Source organism: Amphiprion ocellaris, chromosome 2 (genome assembly GCF_022539595.1).
Source record: "Amphiprion ocellaris isolate individual 3 ecotype Okinawa chromosome 2, ASM2253959v1, whole genome shotgun sequence".
NCBI lineage: Eukaryota > Metazoa > Chordata > Actinopteri > Pomacentridae > Amphiprion > Amphiprion ocellaris.
The window spans coordinates 13,698,395-13,722,509 of record NC_072767.1 but is presented as its reverse complement, the minus strand read 5'-3'; the positions used below and the strand labels follow the sequence as shown (position 1 = coordinate 13,722,509).

The 24,115-nt window shown below is 39.4% G+C and overlaps 1 protein-coding gene across 2 annotated transcripts in view; it reads right to left on the bottom strand.

Moving 5' to 3' along the window:
• mylk4b (myosin light chain kinase family, member 4b) overlaps positions 1-22,831 on the bottom strand; it is a 41,051-nt gene extending 18,220 nt beyond the window's left edge. Inside the window, exons 1-2 of one of the 2 annotated variants that reach the window (XM_035951535.2) lie at positions 22,601-22,831; positions 15,899-16,151 (exon numbers count right to left, since the gene is read on the bottom strand). In XM_035951535.2, coding sequence (XP_035807428.1) covers positions 15,899-16,151; positions 22,601-22,665 — 318 coding nt within the window. In that variant the 5' untranslated portion in view covers positions 22,666-22,831. Of the gene's footprint in view, positions 1-10,126; positions 10,526-15,898; positions 16,152-22,600 lie in introns of those variants that run through there. The other variant, XM_035951536.2, reaches the window with a different exon arrangement.
• Between the last annotated feature and the right edge of the window lie 1,284 nt (positions 22,832-24,115).

Sequence of the window (24,115 nt, the reverse complement as noted above, 5' to 3'; positions counted from 1 at the left end):
ACTCCACCCTGCCTTCTGCATTGAGCAAGGCATTAATCCTAAATCGTCACTCTGAGGGATTCTGAGAAATAGATTCTTACTGACTGAGATAATGCAGTGAACCAGTAAATATACTTCAAATGATACAGTTTGCAATGAACCTTCTGTGCTTTTCAAGATGGGTCTCCTGGTTCTCTTATTGTGTTGATATTTACTGTTTGATATGTTCCTGTGCTGTGGTGTGATATCTGACCCATTTCAGGATACTACACCCCCACGAAAACCTTAAGCAGCTAAAACTAACACACGCCCTCCCCACAATACAGCGAAAGAATACTTTAGAAAAAAAGAGTTCAACATAAATGATTATTTCTTCCTGTTACTGCAATTATCATTAATGTATCTCTGTAATCACCGTTTACTCTGTTTATAACTGTTCACATTTTTTAATTAATTACACCTTTTAAGAAAGTTTTCATATTAAGTTAGTTAATATGTGCAACATTACCCACATGTAGCCGGCTTTCTAAATGTATCGTGCTGTCTGTCACGTACAGCATACACATATACAGTAATATAGAGTAGCTTAAAAATAATGAGGTTACTATGATGTTTATAACACTTAAATGAAGACAGAAGCAACAACAGCAAAAAAACCCAGCAATATAAAGAGTATATGATTAGGATTAAATAAGCTAAAACATGCATAATCATCCAGGCCATGCTTTAATTGTAAGATACACATGTTCTGTCTTTCTGCCACTAGATGGCAGAAGATGACCACAGACCTATGACTCTGTCCAAGCACAGGACTGATGACAGCCTGGGAGTTTGGAGGCTGCAGTGTTTTGTTGCTGTTCCCTGGTTACTTTGAACCCTGACTAACTGCCCCCAATGCACACACATAATCACACAAATCCAAATGGCCAGTGCTTGCCATGTAAGATCTACTGTACATGGTGAGAGACCATAAACACGACCTGCAGTCAAATATCAGTTTGACTGACAGCTGTGGCTTCACATTGGCCACAAATTGAATTCAGCTTCTTTTCGTGCTGTTCACCCTTTACTACACCTGCACACTTTTTAAGTGTCAAACTTAAAAGCCATACACATTATACTTATAATTTCATTAAAAAACTAACAGACACACTAAAAATTACTACCCATACTTGATATATGCTTTTTTTTTAGTTACAAAAGAATAGGTTTCTTCCCTAGATGAAATTTGCCTTACATAATACCTAGAGTTGTCAAAGAAAATGGAGTGATATCACCTATTTGTCAATTACAGCCACATTCACACATTAAACATTCCTGACACTGGAATATATTGTACAATGTACTGCTGTGCTGCAAACTCTCCTCATGCAGACAATAATTCAGCCTACAAGCTGAATTACAATGACCAGTTTTTGTTGAATCTGTCAAATAAAGGTTGATTAAACTTATCTATTATTTTAGCTTTCATTGTACAGCCATATCCACTGTATATTCTTGAATTTATGCACTGCAGGCTGACTGCCACACCCGTGAGATCTGATTTATGTGTCCGTTGTTGATTTGCTTTGATTGTGTGCACCTGGCAGGTCTCATCAGAGTTTTGACTATGAACACTCATGAAACCAACACTTTGTTACCTGTCGGCATCAGTGCAAACATTAATGTAAACAGTCCAGCACATAGTGACAGGGTGTAAGGCAAGCTGGGACAGGACAGTAGGACATCAGGTTCCAGACTGACAAGTGGCAAGAAGGAACAACTGGAACAGATGTGGAAGGTGAAGCCCACAGTGGAACCAGGGTAATGGGAGCATTAGGGGCTGCGATCCTCAATTTGCAAGAGTTTCAGGTTACAACAGGTCTGAGGTCTCTGTCCAGAGGAGTGCAGTCCTAGGAACAGCTAACATACTGCACATGCCTCCACCCAGCACAGGAAGTTGATGAAGTCTTGAAAGTTGGTGCTACCAAATCCTACAGTGTCCCAACTTTTCTTGATTACTTCCAACCCCCTCTGTCTGCATAAAAGTAGTGTTGGAACACACCATGGCACCAGACCCTCCAGAGCATTATTTGAACGGTATTGTACTGCAGAAAGTAGTGTGTTGATATAAAAATGTAGAGGAAAAGACAATTAACAATAGAAGAGAAACAGACAATCTTAACACTTAACATGTAGGTCTTTCCTACAGATAAAATGTGAAGAAAGTCAAGGTGTCAGTGAGTAGAGTCTTCTTCACCATCAAAAGGCACTCAGAAACTGGAGACAAAACCATAACAGAATCAGAAGACAAGTTTCTGAGAGTCAGCAGCTTGGTAGTAGACTACTCACAGGACAACAGCTTTAAGCATAGCTTAATAGTGGTTGTAGTAAGAAATCTCAGTCGATGTTACCATATGTTTTCTACCCTAGAACATTAGGTCCCTCCTGTAGTGGAATTAACATATTGTTACGTCTGCTCTTATTGTGGTGGCCCACTGGCATGTACAAATATGAATACATTTATCCATTCATTTGCTATACCTACTTTGTCCTGCAGAGAGGGCTGAAACCTATTCCAGCTGACATTAGGCAAAAGGCAGGGTACACTCTGAACAGATTTCCACTTCTTCACAGAGGAGGCCAACTCAGAGATACAGACAACAATACACCCTCACACCTACAAACAATTAAGAATCATCAATTAAGCTGCCATGTATGTCTGTCTGTGTACTATGGGAGGAAACCCTGGCACCTGTAGGAAACACATACCGACACAGGGAGAACATGCAAACGCCACACAGAACAGTCGATCAAAATCAAACCCAGAACCATCCAGCTGTGAGGTAACACCGCGCTGCCTCACGTGCAAAAGAAGGCAGCTACTTAAACTTACATGTAAAGCAGGCCATAGCCATTATTAGTGGAACATTTTCAAACAAAACTGTCGACTTTGAGCCTGACCAGCTCTGTCTACACATGTTCCTATGTAACTCAGTGCATTCTCAAATACGTTTACCTAAATGTTTGCTTGTCATGTATTAGGAATACATTTCTAATTACCATACCTTTGCCTTTATTTTATTGTTGCTCAGTGTTTGTCAATCACACACTACTGCTCAAAAGTTTGGGACCACTTAGAAATGTCCTTATTTTTAAAAGAAAAGCAGTCTCTTTCAGTGATAATCAGAAATACAGTGTAGACATGGTTAATGTGGTAAATGACTATTCTAGCTGGAAACGGCTGATTTTTAATGGAATATCTCCATAGGAGGTACATTTCCATCAATCATCACTCCTGTGTTCTAATGCTGCATTGTGCTAGCTAATGGTGCTGAAAGGCTAATTGATGATTAGAAAACCCTTGTGCAATTATGTTAGCACATGAATAAAAGTGTGGATTTTCATGGAAAACATGAAATTGTATGGGTGACCCCAAACTTTTAAACGTTTGTACATATTAGACAGGTCAGGACACCCTGGTAACCCAGGAAATGGAGTTGAACTTTGGAGTGAAACATGTCTTTTTAACCCAATCCATGGCATTTTCCTATACTTAACCAAACAGTGAGTGAAAATGAAACTTTAGTCTAATAGTAATGGTCCGTTGGAGACACAGTCCCCTGAATTTTGGGTGAAAGACCTGTTGTGAGTTCATGCCTCCATCTTTGCTTCATCCACCTAACACAAACTTTGTCTTTGAAACTGGAAGCCTTTTGTACTATGTTATAGTCTTACCTTTCGGGGAGAAAATGTGCTTCTTGCAAGACATTAATGGAACTTTGGTTGTATAGGAGCAGAGTTTTTTGAGACAGGCTTTTTGCGTGTTATAAAAACATTCTGTCTCAAAAGCATTGGCTTCATGTGACAGCTTGCTTTAGCATAATGTGTAGAAATTGCTTATCAATGCTGGATTCCAAATGAACATTTTAGATTCAACAGATTTGGCCTGATGACCAGCCCACAATCTTAACGTAACTATTTGTTTGTCTTTATGTGCGTTTTCTTAGGGAGTGCCTTGGTAGGCTGTTTAGCAGACCGGCCTTGGCACAAGATGATACATCATTTCATTTACTCATCTCAAAGCCCAAGCTGCTTTGTACATGAGCATCTATAACTCACCATGCTAAGTAAAGAAGGGCAGTGGTTAGCCATGCACTCATGCTTTTGTGTACTGTGTTTGTTTGTGTATGTTTATTAGCCTCCACCCCAATGCACTTGCACTGCGCTGTTTATGAGTTATGCAAACGTCTGAAAGTGGACACCATCCGAGAGGCCTGAGGAGTCCAAGCGAAAACAGCACATTCCCTTGGAGCCCTCATACCAGAGAGAGACAGCAGGATAAAGATGGAGCCAGAGAGCCAACAACCACATGTAGGTTCTGTAACTAATTACTAGAACAGCCTATGACGTGCTAATTTAGTAAACTGAACCATTGTTACAAAGTGCTTTTTGGGTTTTCTCCAGTATATGCCTATAATGTTTGTATTTATAGTAAAAGCTAAGCACAAGAAAAAAGCTTGGCAATATTCAGCTGTGCTTCTAAATCAGTGCAGACCAAGCAAAAAATGTAATGAAGCCAATAATACTGTAGCTAAGGCCTGCCTTCTATTCTTTAATGTTCTGGTAAATGTTGAGAAATTGATTATCTGTGTAAAGTTCATTTAAACTAAACATTTCAAAGTGAGGGCTTTTTTTTTTTTTTTTTACAATTATTTTTTTCTACATCTGTTGACCAAGCTATAAAATGTTCGTGATAAAGTGGTAACTGTGTTTGAGCACACTACAGCATTAGTGTTATTGTAACTTCACACAGTAATATTAGGTTTTAAGGAAAACATATTTTATCTATTTTACTAAATGTTTGCTAAATATACTGGAAGCTTTTGAAATTCTGTATGTTTAAAATGTTAGTAAATTAGTAGCACCTTTGCTAATCATGCACTTGAAGTGTAAACAAAGTTACAAATCAAGGTCAGAGTCTATGACTTGACCGTGTTCAAACATCTAAAAAGTTTCTTTCAAGATCTTCAAAAAAAATCACCAAGAGAAGTCAGTATGCCGAGGGCAGCAGGATTTATTTGTCGGCCAAAATCCAGGAGTAATTCTTAGCAGTGATAACACCCCTAGAAGAACTGAAGATACTGAGCTGTGCACCGCCTTTTTGTTGTGAACGTTGGTCATTTTTCCACACCTATAGGGCATATGATAGGAGTGACAGTTTTTACACCCTTATACCTTTCTCAATCTATTGGTCAGATCATGACGTCAGATTATCATATTTCACTCTAGATCTCATTTTACAGAAGAAATGTGCATTGAGTTATCATTAGGTCATCTTTTACAGAGAACATGCCCAGACATGTTCAGATTTTTTGCTCCACATCTTACCCTTATTATTATGTGATAGATTTCATGCATATCATTCCAATATATGTTAAAAGTTATAAAAAGTTTACACCATTATGTTTGAGAGCATATGTTTTACTTCTGGTCTTCAGTCTAATAGCATTTGCCGTAATTATATCCTCTCTTATTTTTAGCACATCGTACCCAAAAAACATTACACTGCACATTTCCATTTATTTTTGTTCGACAGCATCAATTCAAAATCCCAATTTTAAAAAGGAGAGTCCAGTCTTAATGTGTTGAACAGCTAGAAATGTGGATTCCTTCCATCACCTTTTTATTTTACAAGGAAATCCTTACCTTTTTCTCAGACATACTGAATGATTTCAAAATTCCCTCTGACTTTGTGTTCTGCCCAGACATCATCTATCAACAGGGAATTCTCCACTCAAACTAAAGGCTGCTATATAGTTTTAAAATGCATGTCAGGTTTAGTTAATAACTTGTAACACACAGTCATTAAAAAAATCTATTCTAAACATCTTTCTTTGTACTTCTAAATTCACAAATGTATCACATGAAACCATTATGGGCTCTCCTTTATCCCTCCTGTATTTGTCTGTGTGCTAATTTTGTCTGAGCTATGTGAGAGTGAGAATCTGAGGCAGGAGAAGCCCTTCTCACATTAGTCATGCTCAGGCATATTAACACAAGCTACAAGTTACTCTGTACAAGCCTTTTACAAAATCATTTGCTTGTGTCAGTCCAGTAGAATTTAACTTCTTGATTTGAGCGATTAACTGGGGATGTTATACTTGACATGCACAATGGTAACTGTATAACTTATTAACTTGTCATCAGTTGAGGTTCATATACGATGTACATACTTATAACACTTCTCTCCATTAAATGCTGTTTAAATGCAATTTGTTAAGATCCTAACACAAATAAACGCAGTTACCACATTTTACACTATTAAATAGTTTCTGAAGCAGTAACACAAAGCATAAATAGGTAACACAGTAACATTGCTTAGTACATATTGTCAATGTCTAAATAAAAAAATCTGACTTGGTCTCTACTGAAATTGGCCAGTTTATATTTACCACATTATTTTCATGAATTTTATATGATAATTAAGTAACTGAGGTTACTTACTCAGATGCAATGACATAAAACATTAATCGTTTAAGTTTTTTTCTTAAAGCGACTATTTATTTTACTGTCTTGTATTGTCTACAGTGATACAGAAGACAGAAAGAAGCGTTAGTATGTTTGCGAAAGCATGCATAACAAGATAAACAATATGCAGTACATTTGTTAATCGGTTTCGCTATTTAATGTTGATTGAATGGTCTACTACTAAAGTTGCAGCAGTGTAACCATTCTTTCAAGAAATACAATGCAAACATCTCTGTAGTGTCAATAATATGAACCTCCAAAATTTTCTAGAAATGTGAGGGATTTTTCTGCATAGTTGACATTTTCCCAATCACTCGTGCTGATTTAAATTTTTTTCACACAAATACACTGCCTGGATTTTGGAGTTGTCACCTGGATTTAACTAAGCAAATAGTGAATATGTTTCAGCTGCAACAACCTATTTAATCCTAACTGATGCAGTGAAGCTTCTCATTTCTTAAACAACCATGTTGGAAGACACCCTGTGGTCATGGAAAAGATGTTAATCTGTCTCAGAAGGGTCAAATTATTGGCCTGCATAAAGCAAAGAAAGCCACTAAGGAGATTTCTGAAACTACTAAAATCAGGTTATTATCATAACCCAGAAGGATAGTGATGAAGAGAGGTGGATGAAGTGATGCACTCATCATAGCTATTGTCTACAAGCCTTTAGGGGTTAGGGTTATGATCTGGAGTGGGTCAGGTTCTGCAACATTATGTTCCCAAAGAATGAGGTCAGCTGACTATCTGAATATACTGAATGACCAGGTCTTTCCATCAATGGAGTTTTATTCCCTGATGGCATGAGTATATTTCAAGATGACGATGCCAGGATTCATGCGGCTCATATTGTGAATGAGTGGATCAATTAGCATGACACATCATTTTCACACATGGATTGGCCTCCACAGAGTCCAAACCTCAGCCCCACTGAGAATCTTTGGGATGTGCTGGAGAAGATTTTGCGCAGTGGTCCGACTTTCCCATCATCAATATAAGATCTCAGTAGGAAATTAATGCAACTCTGAACAGAAATTAATTCTGTGACATTGCAGAAGCATATTGAAACGATGCCACAGTGAATGAGTGCTGTAATCAAAGCTAAAGGTGGGCCAACAAAATATCAGAGTGTGCGACTTTTCTTTTTGGCCGGGCAGTGTATATTGCTTCCAGGATGCTGTAGGCTGGATTTTTTATCTGAAAACCTCAAGTTGAAGAACGTTGTAATTTGGCATGAATGTTTACGGGAATGACCCGTTAAGTAGTCCTTTCAGTCTTCTTCAACTACAAGTGCACCATGACAACAAATACTGGTCACTGGATGTAACTTCCAGTATGTATGAAGGAAAACACTGGAGGCTTGTTGTGCTAGCTTGTGTGGAGAATTTGATGATGTTGTTGATGGCAACGTTAGAGAGAACACTGAACAATGCTATTGAGAGAGAAAATACTGTTCATTTTCCTCTCTGATATTAACCAATCAGCATTTGTCTTCCCTAAGTTTAACCACTTCGCGTCCAGACCTGCACATCAGTTTTTCAGGGCCTACCATGTAGTAGGTACTTTTATCCCTAAAAACTGACCTTGGCAGAGGTTCTACAGTAGCAATCAGAATGTGCCCAAAGATTCAGTGGAAAATGGCCAGATGCCAGCTGAAGTACAAGGTTGGTTCAGCAGCTTGGATAGATCTCACTTCAACAAGATTAACCTGCTGCTCACACATTTCTAAAAGCTTTAATTTGAGCTTCATTTTAAGTCGTATTAGATGACACTGATCTTTTGTCCATTTTTTTATCATAAAAACATAGCTTGCAGTGACAACAAGATGACACTTTAATCTACATAGCCCTAACAGAAGACAATGATATACAGAGTTATAAATCCAGTGGCAATAACCCCATTGCCAGCATAACAACAAGATAGAGTAATATAAACATTAAGATGACACTGACAGGTATTAACGGCTGAAAAGCACGACGATTCACCACTTTATGAGCCGTCAATTACATTTTGTTCCTGCAGGATTAAGCTAACATGATACAGTGGTTTATACTGGACACAGAAGGCATGGTGTGGAAGGCTTTGACTCGTCCTGGAGCGGTGGAGTGCACTGCCATTGGACTGAATTTAGATGTCACTTTCAGTGACATGTGTGTGCTGCATGTTTGATGACACTGTGTTTTCCACTGACAGCATACTCACATTAGCTACAGTGCAATGAAATATTGCTTTACTTGCCAAGTGCTACTGTTGTTGGATTGTTTTGTCCAAGCAGCATGTTACTGTGCTGGAGCAGGTCAACCCAACCACAGAAATGTTACAGATGCCAGAGATAATTTAGCTCATTAGTTTTACTGCCAGGTTACAGTGAACTTCTTTAACTACTACTTTGTCCTGATTGTGGACCATGTTAATATGTTCACATCACCTTAAACATGACTTCTCCTTGGAGTGAAAGCAGAAACTACAGAGCACAGATAACACCAGCACAGCAGAACTCAGATAACCTTCTTTCCAAAGTGGAACTTCTGATAATCAGAATACGTAGATGACATTGCAGCCAGAGTTACATCATGATTTTAACTGATTGCCTGAATGCCCTGCACCTTTCTTGTGTACAGCCCATATAGGCTTACAAGACGCTTATAAATAACCTGAAAAATCACGTGAAAATCATGATGTGCTGATTCCCTACATTTTTTTTAAAAGAGTACATTTTAAAATATTCATTTCATATAACAGAAATGCCCTGTTGTGTCGGAATCAGCACCCTCTGTGTCAGTTGCCAGGCATCTTTTTTAAGTCTCACTAAAGTCTCTACTTTAAAATAACATTCAACATATTATCCTGAGGTCTAACAGCGTAAATGCAGCAACAAAATAAGGATTTTTCCCATCTTGTGATTTAGAAAGCAGTAAGATGCAGCACAATCCTCAAAACCTATTTCATTTTAATTAATAGGGTGATTTTTGTTCATTCTACACCTCATTTTACTGAAAGTCCAGAAGAACTGTCTTTGCAAAGTAAAGTTCCCCAAAAAATGTAGACATGTCATTCAAAATCAAGATGTTCATAATTCAGATGTTTGCTAACCTGTTGTGATAGGTCGCCATTATTTATTCAAAAAACTGGAATATTCTATATAGAAATTGTGAAGATTTTCGCAGTTTCATCACTACAGAAAATGCCAAATGTCTTATGGTTAAGAAATTCTATAATTTCTCTGGATCCTGATCTACAGCAAATCCAGCCATTTGCTCCATGGCTGAACTTCCCAAATACATGTATTGTAAATCTTTGCAGACAAACAAACTAGGCAACATGTTACAGACAACAAACACCAACAGCTTTCTAGTCCATCTAAATGACAAGAAAAGAGACTTCTATCTAGATTACATTGCTTTGGCATCAAGAAGGTAAGGGTAAGGGTGATAATGAGATAACATCCTTCACATAGTTTCCTGTTCCAACCAGCCTGTATCTTTTCAGCCTCTGCCATATTCCACACCGTGACACATTTGTTGATTTAATGCTCTACACTTCTGCTGTTCATTCAGACTGAATGAACCTCTGGCATGCTCCCAAATTCAAATGCAGCCCAGGTGCACAAACACAAACTCCTCTCCTACTGTATTACCTGTATGTCTGCAGGCGCTGCGGTCCTACCCCTCTTCTTGACGGAGAATAATTTCCACAGCCCTCGCCACAGGAAAGTGGCCACCAGACACACACTCCCTAATATCCAAATATCTTTATCCCTTAGAAAGTTCTCCATGATGGAAGACTTCCACTTCCTGTTTGTGTCGTCCTCCTGCTCAGACTGTCTGTCTTATCTCAACCTCTCTGCCACCTGTGGCCAAGGAATCTTGGGTGGCCGACGACAAGATGTCGACATGGGGCGAGACAGCAGCAGTTGGTTATGAAATAGCTGGACTCCTGTAGCAGGACATTGAATGCTCAATGTCTTGCTCGCTACAGCCTCGGGACAAGGACAGGGTTTCCGTGCTGTCAAACCACCCGCCCTTCCAGCCACCTATTCGCCCTCCACCCGGCTTCCTTCCTACCTCCCACCACAGGACCTAAAAGGAGAGGACATGCTGTCTCTGAGACGAGAGTGGGACAGGTGGTGTTGGGTTCAGGGTGTCGTTGCTGTACGCAGAATCAGATGCCTGCTGCAGCTACTGGCATGTTAGTGAGACCCCTGTGGTATCTTTTAACTTCGGACGCAGCACTTCATGCATGCATGCACACTCCGGGCAGTCACTTTGGCTCTTTACCTCACTAATGGACACAGTCAAGTGCATGCATCATTGCAAATACAGAAAATGACAAAAAGAAAAAGTACAGAAGCATGCACGCTTGTAAACAAACACCTGAATCTGTGTGGTGCTAAGTTTATCCTTTCTGTGGTCACATGCTGCGCAGGTGACAATAGCACAAGGGCTGAAATAGATGTCATTTTCAGCAGATTATTGCATCAACACTGTATTAGAGGGAAAGTAAAAAATGTATTGCCATTTAATTGCTGCAAGTACGACGCTATTACAATGTTTGGGCTTGTAGAGTCCTAAATGACACCTTTTGAAAAGTGACAGAGATATACAAATAAGTAGCAAAAGTCTACTGAAAATAGAAAAACACCCACAAAAACACCCCTGCTCCTCCTATGTACTGTTTATCCAGCACACACCACCTACAGACCTGAACAGATCTACTCTGTTCGTGTTATCAGCAGAGGACTGCAGTTTCTTCTTTGGACTGTAAGTGCCTCTGACAGCTATCTGTTCTGATGGAACTGGTGATTTATACTGTGCAGTGGAATGGGACCACTGTATCAAGCAGATCAAGCTCCTCCCCATGTCCAGTCCAACTTGATGGCTTATGGTATGAAGGACGTTTAACTCTGATGTCTTTAAGTGTTTCTTAGGTGATGATTTGTGCTCTTTGCAAGGATTCCTGGAAGTTAGGAACTCTGGGAAAGGAAGCACAGCTACAGTATGTAGGTCATTCTATTTTTGTTGAGTCACATTTCAGAAATGAACAGGAATACCTAAAAAACTAAGAGAATTTTTAGTTTAGTGGTGATGTGATTTTTATCCTTTAAAAACATTTTAAATAGACACAAGATTTTATTATTATTATTATTATTATTATTTTTACCGATTCTTCAAAATAGGCTTTTATAGAGCATCACACTCCAAAGCAAACTTGCTTTTAAAAAACAACAGCTGGCGGGGTGCTTGGGTCACAGGGGTTACAGAGCAGGACCCCTGGGAGGAAATGCATTCTCCAGTGGCAATCTGAGGAGAACGTCTGCACGGAACGGGGCTAGAGAGTGAAAATGAGGCCAGTAAATTTGCTTACTTGCATATTTATGAGGAGTATTTAAACTATGAAAAGTTCACCTGTCAGATGGATGAACAGAGGATGGAGAGCAAAAGCAGAAAAGAGAGTAGCAGGTACAAGGGTGCAGCTGAGGTCGAACTTCAGAGGTAGAAAATAAGGTGAGAGATTTATTCAATGGCTTCTATGATAGAGTGAGGATCTTAAATTACATGTGTTGCCTCCCATGCAACTAGAATTTCCCTGACCAGTGCGTGGTGGTCATTTTGAAAGCACCACTGATTTTTAGATGGACAAAATAATAAATACAATAAAGTGCCCTTACATACAGCAGTTATGGATTGATTCTTTCTGCATAGCTTAGACTGTATATTTTAGAAATAGAACTTAGAAAATTGCTACCAAAAGCAGGCTTTTACAAAAATAAAATCCAATTGTTTCATTTACTTTGCATGCTCAGTGATTAATTACCTTGGTGATAGTTTTTTTAAATTATCTTTTTTAAAAGGCTTATTGCCACATAATCACAGGTATAGTACTACCTGAGAATCAAGAGGGAAGAACCTCAAGTCATTTTTCAAGTCATTCCTTTTGCATGCTGAATATGTTTTTAAAATGTATCGACTGTGTTACAAATTTTTTTGTACTCGATGAAAACTGTTGTGTCCTTGCTCACAGCATGAGATTTACACTGTTTTCAAAACGTCATGTAGTGTCACTTAGTGGCATCTAGTGATGAGTTTGCAAATTGTAATCAACTGAGTACCCCTCACGTCGGCCGCCTCTTCAAAAGTGATAGAGGAACTTGTAATATACAACAGAAATGATTACACCCCTGTACAATATCACTTAAATGTCAAACAATTCTAAAATGTATCACCTTATGGTAACTGCTTCATCTCTAAGTTGAATGATGAGATATTTGATGTTAAATAAAACTACAAACAGAGAAATTAGAATTACCATATTAAAAATACAGAACCCAAGGTAAGAACTCCATAGCAATTGTCAGATGACCGGTATCACTACTAAGATTCACATCTTTTATTTTCAAGACTTTCCATACTTTGCATGTCTAACTTTATTTTTGCTGACAGACTCAATCCGTCTTAACAAAGAGGATACCAAATTTCTGGATAAAATTTCTTCCATTTTTCAGGGACTATATTTTTTTTCAGTTTTTCTTTGCTCTTTTGCAGGAAAAACTCTCCTTGTTATTACCAGGTATTAAGATATGATCCACATTTGAATCATTTGATATGAAAACGATATTGCACAGGGTTGGACTCACTCCTGTTCAGTATCACACCGGTGCATATAAAGGAATATCTCTAAACTAACAAAACACAAATTGAGTGATTACACCCAGAGGAAGTCATAGTTTTGAATATCACGGTCTGTTTCTACCAATAGACCCCCCCATCCTCCTTTACTTGTGACTGTGATAGAGAAAGTTGCTGTAGTCATAAACTTGAATGTATATATTTGCATTCCACTGTTGTATGAAGCTCTGATTCTACATTCAGTCATCCCTCTACACGTCGACTTTAGTTGCAGTTAAGGTTACCACCCGTCCCTTAAAATACGGAATCGTCCTTTATTTGACAATTAATTGTTGCATCCCGTATTGAATCAATACGGGACGCAAATTGTTCCGTATTTTCATAAACGCCCCGTACACGTCCGTCACACACTCATCAAAACTGCATAAGGAACAAAATAAAACACAGGAAATACTAAGGGCAGCCAATTTAAACTTCGTAGGACCCACGTAGCGAGGACCTGATGCCAGGTCCAGCAGATCACGCTGCTCCCGCGTGTTTAAAAATGTTTACACCCGAAACTCCACCACGTCCACAGAAGCAAAAACGTTTGCAAATGTACAGACGTGAGTGGTAAGAGTGGAACCCCTGGCTGTGGGTAAAAGGCAAACTGTGTTCTGTGTTGCTCATGGACTGGCTGAAGTAAGTCAGCATCAGGAGACCAACATGTAAGAAACATGAGAACAGAGAGAACCCAATCAGCAGGTCACAGTTTATCATCATCTAATCATCTCCTGAAGTCCATATGGTGAGAGACATCAGTATCTGGTTGTTAATTTACCAGAGGATGCTTATAATCATGCTGATGTGGTCCTAGACTCTGCAGTATTTTAGTGACTCAATAAATGCTTAAGTTGTTCAGTATTTTTTAATGCCTTTTAGTTTTTAATAAACATTTATATAATAGCCTATATGTAATCAATAAATGGCCTTTGCCTATCTAAAGAAAAACTCACTCAGAACTCTGATATGCTAACAGCACTAAATAAAACAATAAATACATGTATACACACATAAATAAGCTAATATATTAACTGTGTTAAGATAAGATATAGATGGGAAAAAATGTCTGTAGAGAATTTCTTTGTCCAGTATTCTGCATTCAGTTGTTTATGTTTTTGCGGGATACAGTATTGCTCACTGGTTGGTCATTACACTTTATTTCATTAGTATGGTTTCACTGTTTAAAATGATGCCACTTCTGTTCAGGCAGAACCTGTGATCATAAAACAACCGTGGTGGGCGTCCTTTATTTTAATTTCTGAAAGGTGGCAACCCTAGTTATAGTATCATGATCTACTCCACACCTCGCATCACAGCTCAAGTGCCTGTCCTAATTTTTAACAACTTATTAAATTAAAAATTAATCTAGGTAGTTTAAGATTACCTCTATATAGTTATAGTTTGAAGGTTTAATTACATGAAATTGCAAGCGAACGTGTTCTCTTGATATTACCTGACATTAACAGTAGCTCATATTTACCCAGGCTCTAAAGTCTGTATTCATTTCCTACATGAGCAGAGCAAAGTGGTCCAGGGCCGCCACCTTGTGGCTACAAGATCCGTGTCCCTAACGAAGTGCCAAACATTCATTTCAGTCTGCGGTTTTATGTGTGTGTGTGTGTGTGTGTGTGTGTGTGTGTGTGTGTGTGTGTGTGTGTGTGTGTGTGTGTGTGTGTGTGTGTGTGTGTGTGTGTGTGTGTGTGTGTGAGAGAGAGAGACAGACTGAGTTGAGGAGGTTCAAACAAGCAATAAAAAACATTAAAAGATCTGCAGCTCCCTCTGGTGAGCTTGCTGTATTCCACCTGTCAGGGCATGCTGTGCTTTGTAACAGGTGTCATGGACTGGAATAGTGTTTGCAATGGGCTTATTCAATTCCTCTTTTCCTGTCGCTGAATGCACAGATGATTGTGGCTCTGGTAGGATGCATGTGTTGTCATCAGGGGCACAACAATGTTACACCCTAATGAGGATTAAGGTGTATAGATAATGGATGGATGGATGGATGGATGGATGGATGGATGGATGGATGGATGGTAAAATGAACACATGGATACTGTGACAGCTCAATAGTTGATATTTGACTGCCATTTGAAGAGGAATGCTTGTTGTTATTAGCAACGTGGGATGGAAGGCAAGCCATCATAGAAGTGCCTTAAACCAGCATTCTTTCACACAGCCAGTGGTGAGCAACTTCCCCTGTTGCCAGAAGATGTCTGATTATGTAAAAGTCCATGAGTTAATGATCCTACCTCTTACTCGTCTGTTACCTCAGTAAATATTTCCCCAAACTTTGCCTCAACTTTAACCAAACCTAATAGTGTCCATCTCCAGTTTTCAAAACTTTTTAAATTAAACATGATGTAGATTTTTTGAAATGATGTCCCCTTTTTAAGTATATAGACAATAAAGCAGGTTTGCTTTAGAGTTAGGCTATCTTGTAATGGACAGATCACAACCATACTGGCATGCATAGTGTTCTTCAGTTCTTAGTCAGATGCCATCCTCAAAAGTTACATCTGGTTTCAAAAAAGCAAGATGGTGACGGTCAAATTCCAAGGTTGAGAAGTCTTCATATCAGTGGGTGACATCCTTGTCACTACATCCATCTTTTATATGTAGTCTACGGAGGAGGACCAGGGCATTTTCTATTTCCAGGAATCAGTGATTTATCTAATCAGAAACATGAGTGATGGTTCTGTGTGGATGATAAGAGTGAGGGGTAGAAAGTCAGTGCACAATACCTGTTGTTTTCCACCCTCCAGCTCCACATGTTTGAGTTCCCAGAAACAGCGCATAGTCTCCACCTTCTCCAGGTGCCGGTAGAATGCCAGTCGACCAAGACGAAGGCTGTTGCTGCGGTTACGGATGGCCTTCAGTCCCTCCATCTTTTCAACAATTGGCGACATTGGTATCGGTGGTGGTACTGCTGAAGAGGTGAGTCTTCCATTCTTCTTGCCAGAAACTGACTCATTATACGATGTATTCTTGTCTGACCTGAAATTACAGTAGACTTTTAATGAAGCATTATTTTTTCAGAAAAATCTTTGCATTTGACAGGAAATTCACCACCCAAAATGGATAACTGCTTCAAAAATGATTAGTCACGAGATTATTAGAAAATGCACCATCGGTTTACAAACGATTAATTTTCTTACGTGAATTATAATACAACACTGTCAAAAATTTCTTGTTCCAGCTTCTCAGATGTGAGAAGTCGCTGCTGTTTTCTGATTTAAATGAAACTTCATTAATTCTAATTCAGATTGTGGTTTGAGAGATCGGTCAGTGAAAACAAGACACCTGAAAGCCTCACCTACACCGAGGCTTCTGAGAAAATGTGGTAGACTTTCTTTAATGTTTTCCCATATCTTATAGATAACTTAAACTATTAGCTCATAAGCTTAACACTGCTTCAGTCCTACTACAATCTTCCATCAGGGTATATCTAACTTTATAATCAAATTTTGACTTGGAAAAAATGGGAGTTTTGTTGAGATAAACAGCAAAGTATTAACTCATTAGAGCCCCTACATTGAAATACATTGCTTCTTTTCTTTGCCTTACATGCAAATTGGGCATTTTTCACTACTTTCTGACATATATTATGTTACAAATGTCATAATACTGTCAACATTCCATTGAGAAGCAAGCAATACATTGACTAACTAGAAGGGAGTGTTTCTTTTTTAGCTAACACAGTGAGTTACATACCTGGAAAATCAATATACTGCAGAAAATTTGATTATGACAAAGTCGTTCTCTAGATGGATTTGCAGCATTGCTTTCAGTAATGCAACAAGCAATATTAAAGGGATTTCTACCTTGGTATTATGAGTACAACAAAATCTCTAGCCCAACTCTAATCCACAGTGTTGGAATAGCATTGCAGCACATAAGCTTTGATCCAGCCCTCCAGTGGGCAGCAGTGTCTCAGATCCAAATGAGATGACTGATGATGTGGTAGAGAAATTTGCTCTGACGCCTGCTGGTGACAGCTGGCTTTCTGCTGCGTTCTACCTGTTGAGCCTCCGGGGGAGTCATGGAAGATCACTGGGGATATTTATACCTCTAGGGTGTAAATGTCCTGCCTTTGCTTGAAAATTACGGAGGTCAGAGAGTAGCTGTAGTTTCAGCATGTTGCCTGAGCTCTAGACTGTGTGCAGCAGCCAGCACTGTTGTACATCAGTGGCTTTCTCAGGGTAGGATTTCAACTCCAGTGCTAAAACCAAAAGGGTGGCCAGGGATGCACCTGTCACTGCTCCTTATGTTGGTTTTTTTACATTTGGTGATTTATTTACGATAGGCAGAACTTCATATCATGTAATTCTTTTGTTGTTGTTGTAGAACACTATTTGCATTTCTGCATTCATGACACGATAAAGAATATTTGAAGAGATTTTAGAAGTATAGCGTAAAGTGTTAGAAGTTCTCTACCTATCTAAATTTTTTGTAACTTATTTTAGAACATTTTTTTTGCAGAATATCTAATGTGTGTAAAGTCATCTTCACCAAAAGAGTCAGACTGTGTATGGTAGACCTCACCCCAACATAGCCCCTGGACTAATTAAATTCCACATTTGTTTTAACTGAATGGCATTTACAAAGTATGTTTTTCTTTACCAGAGCAATCAGACTCCATACAAAACTCTTAGATGTTTATTATTAGACACACTGAACACAACAGAACTGCTATGGACTCAAAGCAGTCAAACTAATGAACAGTGTGGTGTATGATGTTTTGCTGATGTCCTTTTCCAAATCAATGTGGTAAGAAGTGCAATTATTTACAAAGTGTGTCTTTAATAATACAACAGCATATGCAGAGGTGCTTTGTTAGGCTATTGTGTTTTTGAAATTTTTACCCAAATAATTTCATGTTTTCTATGAAAAATCACACTTTTATTCATGTGCTAACATAATTGCACAAGGGTTTTCTAATCATCAATGAGCCTTTCAACACCATTAGCTAACACAATGTAGCATTAGAACACAGGAGTGATGGTTGCTGGAAATGTTCCTCTGTACCTCTATGGAGATATTCCATTACCTTAGTGTATGTGAAGACTGAAGTAGGCTGTTGTTCAGTAGCAATCTTTTATGTGTAAAATGACAGTTTTTGCAGTCTGTGAGACACAGCAGTTGCCACATCTGACCACCAACCATCCTGTTCCTTTCAAGAGCTCTCGCTCCTGTTTTGACAGTGTCAGCTGGTGCTGAGAAGGCTCACAGCCCTGTTGCTCCTGGGAGGCTGGCTAACCCTAGGTCATTCAATTTAAAAGGCTTCATTTTGGGTGCTTCAAACTGCCGGGTGATGGTCAAGGGACACACTATCACCACAAATGGAAAGAACCTCCATTGGTGAAAAACCATTAGGAGGCAGAAGCTGCCACTGGGTTTGTTGCCAGGCAGACAGGAATTAAAACTGATTACATTGCTTTCCATTGCAGTCGCTTTGCCTCATTCCAGTTCTTGCTTTAACCTCCCGTTACATAAGGGTATTGTGTATGGAATGTGACTGTGTTTAACATGTGCATGTGTCTGAGAAGTGAGTGGGTCACTGGCCAGGCAGTGCTGTAGTTTGTGTATGCTTGCTTTACTTGGTGGCCCTTGGTAATCCCCCTCTATAAAACGACATGGGGCTTCCTATCTGTCTTCTCCATCATAATCCTCCCATGTAACTGATAGGAAGAGCCGCATGTGTCTCATAACTCTTAAAGTAGAAATGAATCACGGAGACCCTGAGGACTGTGGGAGTCCACAAGTGTATGTTTAGCTGAGTTAAGTGCAGCAGAAAAAAACAGTGAGGGCTGGCATCGCTGATATCTCCACGAAAATACCAAGTGTGCCACAAGAGCACAGTGATGAGAGGAAACATCACTGTGAACCAAACCACAGGCATCAAATTTCCCAAAATCTATTTACACTGGATGTCAGTACGGGTTAAAAGAAAGAAAAATAAGGTGTAATTTGAGGAGACACAAATTAGATTTTTTTGCGGTGGAAAATGATTTCCTCATGTTCAGGACTGTGGCCAAATGTTGTGTCAAAGTCTGAACATAGCTGTGGGTTTATTGTAACAGGCTAATTGTGCAAAATACAAGCTGGGGACAATGAAACACGTCAAAAAGAGAGACAATGAAAGGCAGTAGCAACAGGTGACAATAGAACACTCCCATATTAATCTGAAGAATGCAACGTTGCCATGATGGCAGTTTTTTTTATTGTTGTTGTTGTTGTTATTTAATGACAGACAGAAGGAGCAGTATTAGAATGAAAATCTGACCAAATGAATTAGTTGTTGTTAAACATAATTAAATCATTAGATTTTTTTTCTGGGATATTTATAAAACTGAGTAATTAGCTGTGAGAATTCATCCAACATTTTAAAATTTCTAGTTGTGGTTTATTTACAATAGTCTATAAATGATTGATCTTTACCAGACAAAGCAGTGGGCCTCTGCCTCTATTTGACCTGGTGTAGAATAAAAGTCCATATCTAAATATTGCACAAAAGTGAACTACTTCACATTTCATGTAGTTTTCAAGTCGCTGCATTGGCTCCCCGTCCGCTTCAGGATAGATTTTAAGGTTCTTTTATTAGTTTTTAAATGTCTTAATGGCCTTGCGCCTTCTTATTTATCTGATCTCCTTTTAACATATCGACCCTCGCGGATCCTGAGGTCCTCTGGCAGTGGCCTTTTATCCATACCACAAGCCAGGACAAAAACCCACGGTGAGGCGGCATTTAGCCACTATGGCCCCCGCCTGTGGAACAGCTGCTGGAGAACCTCAGGACTGCAGAGACCGTCGATATTTTTAAAAGAAGGTTAAAGACTCACCTTTTTAATCAGGCTTTTAACTAACCTTTTAAATCTTTATGTTCTTATCATTTTGTATTTATTTTCATATGTATTTTTACTCTTTTAACCTTTCACCTTTTTACTTATGTTATAGGTCTTTTATTCTGTCTTGTAGTTTTAAATTTTTAGTTATTTAACTCCAGTGTTCTCCTCATGGGGGTCCTCCACACTGGGGGCTGTATCTGGTCTGCTGCTGGGGGTGCTGTCCATGAGTCCCTTCAGTCCGGCTGGTTGGGGGGGGCTCCCCACCTCAGTGTGGGGTCCCCCTGTCTGTCGGGGTCAGGGGGTCTGTGGGTCTGGGTGCCGGCGCCCCCAGTGGTCATGGCCTGCGACTCCTCCCAGTGTGGACGACCCCAATGGAGGCGTTTTCCACAATCGTCAGTACCATGCCATGTCTCCCTACTGTCAGTGGTGGGAGTGTGTGTCTGTGGGTGTGTGTGTGTGTGTCTGTGTATGTATGGGTGTGTGTGTGTGTGGACGTGTGTATGTGTGCGTGCTTCTGCAGTTGTGTGCATATATGTATATATGGAGGGAGGGAGGGATGAGTTTTCTTGTTTTTAATGTTTTTAATGTTGTAAAGCACTTTGCGTTGCATTTTTAACTGTATGAAAAGTGCTCTATAAATAAAGTTTGATTTGATTTGATTTGATGTACCACATTCTGAAAAGAAATTCTCGTAATTATCTCTGTGTATGTGCTGCTGGATAAAGAGAAAGTGCAGTCGCTCTCAGCTGAGATAACGTTAAGTGGTGGGGGGAGACACAGAGTCTGCTGCCTGTCTGTTTGCTCGTGTTGTGTATGCATCCATGTGTACTGTACATACGCATGTAAAAGTCTGGAAGAAATTTGAAGCTTAACTCTGCCTAGGTTTGTTTGTCCCATGTGAGCATGGTACAGAAACAGCAACAAGGCAGATTAGGGGCCTTTTTTTAAGTATTAGGCCAGGACAGAGGGTCTTGTGCCTGACTAGGAGGGGCGTCACTGAATGGACAAGCTTCACCCCAGGGTGCTATCTTTCTCTCTTGGGCCTGTGCTGTCCTGGTTTAGTAGTCGCATGGAAACAGCCATCAAAGCCTATAAACCATAGGAATGTGGGGGAGGTGTCTGTGTGTGTTTATGGAGAAGAGAATAGAATAGTATAGAACATTACCATCTAACTATATATGTCCTCTGTGCCCCCAAAATATGACAACAAAAAAGGTTAAATAAAGCTAAGGTTCAAATATGATAACATCATATTTACATCATGCCTAAACCCACGACTCAACTCCAGTCTCATTCCCCAGAAAAAAAAGGACAAAAAAGCAAAGAAAAATACTGATTATAATGAACATATCTCTCAGCCCACCCAGCTTCATTAGAGCGGATGCTCCACTGACCACAGCCACTTTAAATTAATAGGTATTAAACTAAACGTGTTGACTGCCTGACACGATAATATCAAGTAATCAACGGGTTTATTTTTCTGCTTCTAAACTCGACATTCCCTCCTTTTCAGTCTGCCAGCTCACTGCAGCTTTCATCACATTTCAAGCCAAGTCACGATCAACTGTTCAGCTGAGGCCAAACTGTCACCAAACCCAGGCAACCCTGAAATTCCGCTGAATGTGCCACTTACATTACGAGCAAGCACTAATAAGCACATACATGGAGCACATATGTGAACAGTAACTTTCATTGGAGTCGCAGAAAATGCACATGCTCACACTTGAGCTTTTGCAAAAACTGTTATTCACATAAACGTGCATGCTGTACAGCATGCACAGACATACACACTCATTTGATCCCTGACAGACGCATTCAGACCCACAGCCCCTCCAGTCCTTCACACTGACAACTGCTCAGCAACCTTGGCAGAACAGTGTAACTGTAGAACTTCCACCAAATGTACCTTCAGATTTCACCACAAACAAAGCAGAGCCCCTTTTATTAGTTCACAGTAAACAGCGTTGCTTGGTGGTTTGCACCAAAATTACACATGAATCAGTAGCCTTTAATTAAATGAAAGTCTATCATTTGTTTAGTTTTAATTTTTATTATTTTGTGCAATTTATTGGGTTGTTGCACGTTAACGTATCTAATGACACACCTCTGATATGTGATAAAGACACCCTGTTGAAGAGTATCAAAATTACTAGACCAGATTACTTACCAAGTTTCAGGTTATTCTGTTTTTTTGCTTTTAAAGTTAACTTTTTAAAAAATTGATTAGATTTTTTTTTTTTTAATTTTTGCCCAATATTGCTTCAAACCAGGTCTGGCCAACGAGTAAATGTGCTCTAAGTAAATCAGCGTGACGGGTAACTTGACAAGTGGCACCTTGCACTGGATGCAACCGACACCCCAGCAGAAGAGGTGCTAGAATTTAAAACATGGTTATCATGCAAGTTTAAGATTGCTTAGTTTTTATGAAGAATAACAAAGATATTTAGTACACACTGGTAGGTAACAAGGTCACCGGCTATTCAAATTAGAGAAAGAGTTCAAATATTACAGTGCTGCAGAATTTTTCTCCTTTCTTTTAAAGACCCTTCTGCACTAAACCATGAGCAGTGATTAAATCTAGCACCCCAGAGGACTCACCCTTGGTAGTTGGGCACATTTGGAATCACCAAAATCTTCTTCTCTTTTCCTCCCATGTCTCTCATGGGTGTGATGGAGTCCGTCTCTCCAGGCTTCCTTCACTGAATTGTGTTTTCAGGTCCTGGTGCTGGATGTTCTCTTCCTCCCTCAACAGAGCAGAGAGTGAGGACAGACTGATCCAGTGTGACTGACAGACAGACGGATGGATCAGGAGGGACAGCTCAATGGGAAGCTCTGGCTGCTTGTGTCTCTCTGCACTGGGGGAAAAGCAGAAGAGGGATGGGGGAGGGAAAAAGAGAGAGGAGGGGGAAGGAGGAGGAGGAGGGAGGTCTGCTCTGAGACCCAGAGACCACAGCAGGGACAGAGCAGGGGAAGTGTTCCAGGGAATGTGGCTTGTTATAATGGCATGGTTAGAATGCTAGAGTGCCATGTGTCTGTGCAAGAGGAGGGATGATAGACTTGAGAGAGGGAGATACAGAGCAGGGGAGTCAAAATGATGAAGCAGCAATGATACAGACTGGTGATTTTAAAATGTCTACCTTGTTTGTTGCTCAGTTTTGTTTTTTGGCAATTGTGGCTGTGAACACAATGTAGACTTACTGTACAGGGTGTCCCTAAGGATCGAAAGATAGGGTTAGGGTTAGGGAAGGGGTTTTTTGGGGACTAGCATGAATTTTAGCCATGACCAATTGTTTAGTTCCGGCTGGTGCATTTGGTCGTCCAGAATGGGGTTTGTCCATGACACTGGCCATTTCTTTAAACTCTTTAACCCCCTTCACCACCGTGGAAAAGCCAAGTGGAATCCTCCTTGGAGAATATGTCCATCCTTCACATCCACTGAGAAGTACCAGTTCAACTCTTTCTTATTTCGACAGAACTATATTTAATCTGTGGAGGCAAAAAATTTATAGTTAATGAGATTTCCTATGTGTCCAGACTTCAAGGGCACCCTGTATTATCATCATTTTGCATTTGTATAGACATGGACCGACATTAGCATTCGTTTGGAGTCATATGTAAGTCCATTTGATGAACATAGTACCAATATTTAGTCTCTTTGTGGGTCTGATTTGGTTTCTTCCAGTTACTGGGGAAATACCCAGCTCTTTAGCTGCTAAATGCTTCATTATGTTGCTGACATCATCTGTCTTCTGCTTAATGCTGTGTGGGCAGAACACAATGTTTTTTTTTCTTCAAACAACGCTGATGAGAGGGGTGAACAAAACAGTAAAGTTACAAAGATTTGAAACATGCGGAGAGGATAAAAACTAGAAACATTATTTAATATCTCTAACTGATAACATAACCAAGATTGTCTGATCAAAATTCAATGGTCAAAAAAGTGTTCAGATGCTTTACTGAAATTTCAAGTAAGTCCTGAATGAAAAATTCTACTGAAGTAAAAGCACATAAGTAGTATAAAATGTAGCTAAAGTTTTAAAATGAAAGTACTAGTTTATGTGTAATATAATATCTGACATCCTTTGATCATTTACACTGCTTTCAGATTACTAA